Source organism: Chlorocebus sabaeus, chromosome 10 (assembly GCF_047675955.1).
Source record: "Chlorocebus sabaeus isolate Y175 chromosome 10, mChlSab1.0.hap1, whole genome shotgun sequence".
NCBI lineage: Eukaryota > Metazoa > Chordata > Mammalia > Primates > Cercopithecidae > Chlorocebus > Chlorocebus sabaeus.
The window spans coordinates 843799-852823 of record NC_132913.1 but is presented as its reverse complement, the minus strand read 5'-3'; the positions used below and the strand labels follow the sequence as shown (position 1 = coordinate 852823).

Sequence of the window (9025 nt, the reverse complement as noted above, 5' to 3'; positions counted from 1 at the left end):
GTCTCTTCCATTGTTTGAGAAGTCAAGGTGAGTTTAATTGCTGTTCCTTTGTCTTTTCTCTCTGCCTGCTTTAAATATCTTGTCTTTGTATTTAGCTGTTTGCAGTTTTGCATGATGTGCTTCGTGGTGGGTTATTGGTCATTTATCTTATTTGTAATTGGTTAGATTTCTTAGATCTGAGGTTTGATATCGTTCAACAAATCTGAAAAAATCCTCAGCTGTTATCTCTTCAAGTATTTCCCCTCCTACATTTTCTGTATTATATTCCCAAATTAAATGTGTATTAGTCTTTTCCATCCCAACCTCAACATCTCTTAATCTCTCTTTTACACGGTCATCTCTTTGTCCCTCTGGGCTGCATTTTAGGTAATTTATCTGGAGCTGTCTTACAATTTGCAGAGTCCCTCTCAAGTTGTGTCTAACATGCTCTTTAATCCATATTAAATTTAACTCATAATTCTAATATTTTTATTTCAAGAAGTTCTATTTAAATCTTTTCCAAATTTTCTTGGTTATTTTAAAAAAAAGTATTATCCCTGCTCATATTTTCATGTCCTTATTAATGTCTTAAAACATCTTGAACATTTTTATAGTAACCCAGTGTTGGTAATTCAAGGAGCTGTGGTATGACGCTGCTGTCTTCTTGTTTCGTCTTGTTCTCGTTCATGGTGCCTTATCTCCCTGTGTGGTTTTGTGAGATTTGACCATGTGAAACGCCATTATTTGAGGTTCTTTGACTCTGGAAATTCTCTGCGGCCTAAGTTGAAGTTCAGATCGTCTAGGAGAACCACACTAACCACAGACTGAGGTGTTTTGACCACTAACATGATTTGAAGCCCAGCTCTAAAACTGTCTGAAGAGTGGCTTCTGCTTAAGAATTCTCAAGGAATTTTCTTCTACACAGCACCAATGTCAAGGCAGGCAAATTCCCTTGCTGCCCCCTTCTGTAAGGTTAGATTATCATTTACCTTTACTGTGAGAGTGTAACCCTTGCACACTCCAGCTTTATAGCGGTATCTCCATGACACTCTCCACTGCTGTGGATCCTTGGCTTCCTTTCCTCCCTCCGACATCCTGAGTGGCTGCCCAAATAGAGCTCATGGTCCCAGGATTCAGCAGCTCTGCTTGCTCACCTCCCTGGTTCCCACTGTCAGCAACATTTTGGCTTCTGTGTGTTGCAAGGATGCATCCACAGTGGCCATGGAGGGTGTGCAGCAAGCCACTGGAGGGATGCAGATCAAGGCTTCACTTAGACCAGAGACCTGCTTGATTGCCTTTACTTGCTTCCATTTCCAAGTAGGATTTCAGTGTCATAAAAGAGCTTTCTCTACTTAAAAACTGTCAAAATGGTGAAAAACATCAGTTGAGGGCCTCCGAAAGGCCCAATTCCACTATTATAACGTGCTGTTCTAAGAAGTTAGCCATAATTGGACGCTGCTGCATTCAACATATGATTTTTAACCTCAACTTGCCAGACGGTGGACTCAAGAACTCTAGGAAATAGTAAAGAGGGCCTGGTGCCTCCTGGATGGGAGGTGGCCCCGGACCGTGCCCAACAGCTGCCGGTAGCGGAGCAGGTACAGGTATGGGAGCATGGCACGGGGAAGCATCATGAGTACCTCACTGTTAGCTGCCAGGAGCCATTTGTGAGTCCCAGAGTCAATGTGGCGGTACCCGGTTAGCACCATGTCCAGGGAGAACACCACCCCTGTGCTCACATACAATGTGATCAGCACTGAGTGGATCAGCAGGGTGCCCCTGGCCCGGGAATAGCCCTGCCCCCAGATGCCTGAAGTCTTGGCCTCTGCATAGATCCTCCAGAAGCAGTAGGCAATGAGAGCCATGCAGAGGAACAGAACACACAGAATGGAGGTGTAGGTAACAATGGCCAGGGGGCCACATCCCTGCTGGGTGCCCATGCTCAGTGGTAGGATGCATGAAGCTCCTTGCTCCTCCAGCTGGGCATCCTGCCACTTGCTGAGCCAAAGAAGGAATGTGGGGAAGCAGAAGGCCACCAGCCAGATGAGGGCCACTGCCTTCCAGGCAGCCCCATGGGACATGAAGGAGACGTAGCGCAGTGGATGGATGACTGCCAGGTAGGTGTGCAGCACAGCAGCTGTGAAGGACAGGATGGTGCTGGTGCAGGCGGCGAAGACAGCATCAGTGAGAATGCCACAGGCCATGCGGCCCAGCTCCCAGCCTCCCAGGCTGCTGGAGGAGATAAGCATGTGGAGGAGAACGTAGGCCAGGTCTGAGAGCAGGATGTTGGCCAGGAGCAGGTAGTGGGGCTCCTGTCGCAGCCGTTGGTTCCGCAGGATGGTCACCAGCAGCAGGGGGCTCACAGCCAGTGTGGCTGCAGCCAGCAGGCTCGAGGGAAGGAAAAGCCAGTACAGCATGGAACTGGGCACCCTGAGGTCCCCCAGGCCCAAGGAGGTGTTGCTGGCTGCTTGGGGCATGCAGGGTGTCGTGCTGATGAGCTGGATCAGGGCTGGCCAAGTAGTGCCCGCGGGGCAAGGTGCCAGCTCATCCCTCATGCTTCCTGGCAGGAATGGCTGGCTTTATCACAGGTTGTTGATTCTGCATCTGCCCTGAGTGTTGATCTGCCCCAAAGGGGTCCTGATGGTGCCACTCCTCTGTAGAGATGCTGGCCTCCGGCAGGCCTTAGGAATGACTGCTTAATAAAGATTAAAAAAAAAAAATGTGAATTCAAACTCACACCTGGCTTCTTGCATTCCCGTCTCTGCGACTGTGCAGCTGCATGTGTGTGGGTAGACATAACAGATCATCCCACTGCCACGATTTTGCAGTCCCTGACCCCTCCAGAAGTGTCCCCTATCTCAGTGGCCCCCAAACCTGTCCGCTTGGCTCACAGGGAGTGTGCAATGGACTCTCACCACACTGGATTATATTCAGTATCAGTCCTGCCCTCCAGGAAAGGAAGGAGCAGTTGTCTGGAACTAGGATCTCCGGGCTATGGACCTGGTCTGACCTCTGTCCAGCTAGAGGCTCAGCAAATTGGACCAGGCTGGAGGGGCCCAGGCACACTCACATTTCCTCACAGAGCCCTGGGTGTGGTCTCCAGCTCAGGGTGACCCTGTACATGCATGTGAGTGTCTTCTACACGCCTTCCACTCAGGGCTCCATGTGAATGCTCCGTGCCCCCAAAGCCTCAGCTGACTTGTGGGGTCGCTGTGTGGTGGAAACGTGCCTTTCTCTGGGGAGGAGGAGGCCTGGCAGGCAGAGACCTCACAGGAGCTAGTGGGGAGGAGTGGAAGGCAGGTTCCCCAGGCACCTGGCTGGTCGGGCGTGGGGTGAGCTCAGTCAGGGCCAGTGGCCAGGGTGGTTGGTGGTGTTTGGGGATCCCGTTCAGATGAACAAGCTCTCCCCCTCTCTCGAGGTGCTGGCTGCGTGGCCTTGAAAAGCTTTGTTCCGGTTTCCTTATCAGTGAAACACGAATGCCAACCACACTGACCTCATGGAAACGTGGCGGAAGCCCAGAGGTAAAGGACTCAGCACAGGGCGCAGCCTGAGGTAAGTGCTGAGTCAATGTTAGCTCTCCCACCTACAGCATCCTCCAAGGCTCAGTCCCCTCTGCCCACAGATCCCCTGTCATCACTGCAGAACGGGCTGCACTTGACTGCTGGCAGCCTGAGACCCCTGCCCAACACCCACCGCCGGCCTGGCAGACTGCTCCAGAAGGCAGGAGCCGCGTGGGAACAGGCAGGATATTTTTAGGGTCAGGAAGAGGCAGAAATTTCAGACGCTGGGGGTGAGACTACGTCCACCGGAGCCCGGGGACCACGCCCAGAACCGCCCCAGACCACGCCCATCGCAGCCCTGGGACCACGCCCTCCGCAGCCCAAGGCCACGCCCGTCACAGCCGAAGACCACGCCCAGAACCGCCCCGGACCACGCCCGCCGCAGCCCGGAACCGCGTCCTCCTCTAGGGTCTGTTACAGCAGCTACCAGGAACAGCAGCGCCTGAGCTCTTATGGCCGATCGTGGTACAGAAACCAAGGGTGGTTCTGAGAAAGCCCATCTCCCCTTCCAGAGAAACCGCGATGCCATAGGGCGGACCCCGCCTCCCTGCCCCAGCTGCCCTGGCCTGCACTCCCCCGGGGTCCCTTGCACTTTGCAGATGCCCTGACCAGTCTAATCGGCCCCGGGCCGGGAGAGGCCGCAGAGCCCTTCGCAGGCCACGCTCTCTGCGCCGGTGTCCTGTATGCTGCACGGCTGAGGGCCAAGACCAAGCCTGTCTGTGCTGTCCAGCCCAGCAGAACGACCCTCGCCGGCCTTTGGCGTCTTAGAATGCAGAGTCCCTAGGAGAGGGAAACTCGTTAAATGACAACCCCTCAGTAAAAATGTGGCAGCGGTGACAAGCAGCAACTTCATGGAAATGGAAAGCGCGTACCTCCCATGGTGAAAGAGCCGCTAGGATGCTACAGAGCCTGCCTCCTGCTGAGAATCATCTTAGGACTTAAATAGCCCGTAAAACAATCTCAGAGCACCGCGCGGGTGCTGCTCCGAAGGGAACATCAGTTTGGTGTCACCTGCCGAGGTCCCCTATCCGGGCTGCTCTCCTGGGAAAATGCAGACCGGGCCCCTAGGGAGTGCAGGCCAGGCGGGGACAGGGAGGCGGGTCCGCCCTATGGCACCGCCGTTTCTCTGGAAGGGAAGATGGGCTTTCTCAGAACTACCCTTAGTTTCTGCACTGTAATCGACCCCAGATGCGGGGTCACCCAGGGCTGGCCTCCCTGGTTAGGACCCTGCAGCCTTTAACTCCTCTGCCCCGGTTCCTGTAGTCATTATGAGTCAGGACCGGCCTGCTGGCCTTGGGTGCAGACGCAGGGTGGGTGTGCAGCACAGGCTAATGAATCTGAACATAACTTTGGAAGTCGAATCCCAGCAATCCGCAGCACTTCAAGAGCCTGGGGATGCTGGAGTGTCCCTGCCCTCTAGGAAGCTGGAGGTAAACTGAGACTGTAGGCGTGCCTAATGCAAACATGTTTAAACCACAGAATGGACATGCTCCTGAGTCCTACCGCTGAGGTGAGGTAATAGTGACCACCCACGGCCTCACCGTGGGACACCTTCTGTGCAGGCACTGAGCACATTTCACAGAAATGACATGTTGCTCTGCGGGAAACTGAAGCCCAGGGAGGTTAAGTGCCTTGCCTAAGGTCACCTCTGTGTTATGAAGAAGCCATCTTTTGGCGGGGTGTAGTGGCTCACGCCTATAATCCCAGCACTTTGCACTTTCGGAGGCCAAGACAGCCGGATCACCTGAGGTCAGGAGTTCGAAACCAGCCTGATCAACATGGAGAAACCCTGTCTCTACTAAAAATACAAAAATTAGCCGGGCATGGTAGCACATGCCTGTAATCCCAGCTACTCAGAAGCCTGAGGCAGGAGAATCTCTTGAATCCAGGAGGTGGAGGTTGCAGTGAGCTGAGATCAAGTCATTGCGCTCCAGTCTGGGCAACAAGAGCGAAACTCCATCTCAAAAAAAAAAAAAAAAAGCCATCTTTCCTGAGACATGCAGACCCTGTTCCTATGTCCCCTAGTGGTGGCAGCAGGACAGGAGTTACTCACCGTGGTGCCAGGTCGAGGCTCGGGCAGTCAGAGTGTGGGCAGTGGGCACTGCCAGAGGTGACTGAGACTCCCAGCTGGGCCCCCCATCACACAGCAGCTCCTAAAGGCAGCTGGCAGCCAGGACTACCAGGTTGAAAAGGATTATCTAAACAGGGGTTCTTGGTTTCCTGGCAGCAATACAGTGTCCCTCAGCAACTGGCCATGTCACCTGACCTAGCTGCAGGAGCAGAGAACATCTCCACCCCCGGGCCCTCATCATTGCACCTGGGTACATACATGTGTGGCAGAGGTAATGCACAAAGAACTGACTTGGCAAATTCTGGGTACCATTTTACATTTCCTTTCACCCTCCAGAACCCTGCCGAGGATCAGGAAATTGACTTCAATATGAGGCCAATTAATTTTCCTAAGGCCACCTAACAAATAAGTGGCAGAGAATAGGCATGTCTCACTCCAAATCCTGTGTTATTTCCATCCTCGCTCCATCTGTTTCCTGGATGATCTTTCTACCTCTACCTTCCTGCCTGGCATTGGTACTGGACTCTTTATCATTATCATAATCTCCATCAATATCAGTCAACAGATCTTTATTATCTTCACGTCTTCATCACTATCACCATCACCCTCATCCTTATCTCATCGTCGTCATCATCACCATCATCACATTACCACCATCACCATTGTCATAATCTGTTTAACGCTACTATAACAGAATACCTGAGACTAGGTAATTTATAAAAAACAGATTTATTTCTTACAGTTTCTGAGGCTGTGAAGTTCAAGGTCAAGGTGCCAGCCTCTTGCCAGGGCCTTCTTGCTCGTCATGCCGTGATGGAAGGTGCACGGGCAAGACAGCACATGTGAGAAAGAGAAGGGAAGGAGGCCAAACTCATCCTTTCATCAAGAACTCCCTCCCAAGATAACTAACCCACTTTCACTTCCATTATAACACCATTAATTCATTCATGAGGGCAGAGCCCTCATTACCTAATCACCTCTTAGAGGCCTCACCTCTGAACACTGTTGCATTAAGGATTAAGTTTCCAACACATGAAGTTTAAGAAACACATTCAAATGGTAGCAGCCATATCATCACCACCACCATTGTTATTACCACCATCATTATCATCGCGATCTTCATCAGCACCACCCATCACTATTATCATCATCACTATCATCAGCACCATCATCACTATCGTTAGCACTTCATTACCATCATTACCATCATCACTGTCATCAGCACCACCACCATCATTATCATCATCACCATCACTATCATCAGCACCATCATCACTATCGTTAGCACTTCATTACCATCATTATCATCATCAACACCATCATCACTATCATCAGCACCACCACCACCATCATTATCATCATCACCATCGCTATCATCAGCACCATCATCACTGTCAGCACGATCATCACCATCATTATCATCATCACCATCATCATCACCACCATCGTATCATGTTGTGTGGCACAGGAAGTGTGGTACCAGCGTCCACTTCTGGTGAGGGCCTCAGGATGCTTATAATCATGGTGGAAGGCAAAGGGGGAGAAGGCGTGTCACATGGCGAGAGTGGAAGCAAGGTGTGGGGGGAGGTCCTAGACTTTTAAACAACCAAATCTCACATGAATTAACTGGGTGAGAACTTGCTTATCACTAAAAGGATGGCGCCAAATAATGGGATCTGCCCCAGGATCCAATTACCTCCCCCAGGCCCCACCTTCAACATTTGGAATCACATTTCAACATGAGATTTGGATGGGACAAACATCCAAACTATATCACTATCCCTTGTCCCTCCCACATCAATCCTCTGTACTCCAGCTCTCTTGCATCCGTTCTACTCCTTAATGAATGCACAACCTAGGCCGGGCGCCATGGCTCATGCCTGTAATCCCAGCACTTTGGGAGGCCAAGGCCAGCCGATCACGAGGTCAGGCGATCGAGACCATGGTGAGACCCCATCTCTACTAAAAATACAAAACATTAGCCGGGCCCAGTGGTGGGCACCTGTAGTCCCAGCTACTTGGGAGGCTGAGGCAGGAGAATGGCGTGAACCCAGGAGGCAGAGCTTGCAGTGAGCCAAGATCGTGCCACAGCACTTCAGCCTGGGCAACAGAGGGATACTCAGTCTCAAAAAAAGAAAAGAAAAAGAAAAAAGAAAAAAAAAGAATGCACAATCTTTGTTATCTGGTGACACTGCTACCCTCTTTGCACGTTTCACTTCTGCTCAGCCAGATCTCAGTTTGAATGACTCTTCTGGAAAATGTCTCCTGAGGCTTAGAATGGACCTTGACTCCCTTCTATATACAGGCATACCTCAGAGATAGTGCAGGTTTGGTTCCATACCAGCACGATAAAGTGAATATCACAAGAAGGCAAGTCACATGACTTTTTTAGTTTCTCAGTCCATATAAAAGTTATGTCTACACTATAATGTAGTCTAGTAAGTGTGCAATAGCACTATGTCTTAAAAAAATACAATGTATACACCCTACTTTTCAAACACTTTGTTGCTAAAAAATGCTAACAATCATCTGAGGCTTCAGCAAGTGATCATCTTTTTGCTGGTGGAGAGCCCTGCCTCAATGTTGACAACTGCTGACTGATCAGGGTGGTGATTGCTGAAGGCTGGGGTGGCTGTGGCAATTTCTGAAAATACGACAATGAGGTTTGCTGCATTGATTGACTCTTGTTTTCATGAAAGATTTCTCCATGGCATGCAGTGCTGTTTGATAGCATTTTACCTACAGTAAATAGAAATTCTTCCAAATCTGGAGTCAATCCTCTCAAGTTCCACTGCTGCCTTATCGAAGAAATGGATGTAATATTTCAACAATAGTCACAGTGTCTTCACCAAGAGTAGGTTCCATCTTATTAAACCACTTTCTTTGCTCATTCATAAGAAGCAACTCCTCATCTCTTACAGTTTGATCAGGAGATTGCAACAATTCAGTCACATCTTCAGACTCCACTTCTAATTCTAGCTCTCTTGCTATTTCCACCACATCTGCAGTTACTTCCCCCACCAAAGTCTTGAACCTCTCAAAGTTATCCATGGGGGTTGAAAACAATTTCTTCCAAACACCTGTTAATGTTGACATTTTGAATTCCTACCATGAATAATGAATGTTCCTATGGGCATTTAACATGGTAAATTCTTTCCAGAAAGTTTTCAGTTTATTTTGCTCAGTTCCATCAAAGGAATCACTATCTATGGCAGCTACAGCCTTATGAAATGTATTTCTTAAATAGTAAGGCAAAAGTTGAAATTACTTCTTGATCCATGGGCTGAAAAATGAATGTTGTGTTAGAAAGCACATAAATCTTAACCTCCTTATATACATCTCCACCGGAGCTCTTAGGTGCCTAGTCAATGAGCAGTAATATTTTGAAAGGAATCTTTTTTTCTGAGCAGTAGGT

At 49.8% G+C, this 9025-nt stretch overlaps 1 protein-coding gene across 1 annotated transcript; it reads right to left on the bottom strand.

Moving 5' to 3' along the window:
- Positions 1–575: 575 nt before the first annotated feature.
- GPR148 (G protein-coupled receptor 148) lies at positions 576–2933 on the bottom strand. The gene has a single exon (XM_008019156.3). The coding sequence runs from the start codon at positions 2532–2534 to the stop codon at positions 1494–1496; it is 1041 nt and encodes a 346-aa protein (XP_008017347.3). The 5' UTR covers positions 2535–2933; the 3' UTR covers positions 576–1493.
- Between the last annotated feature and the right edge of the window lie 6092 nt (positions 2934–9025).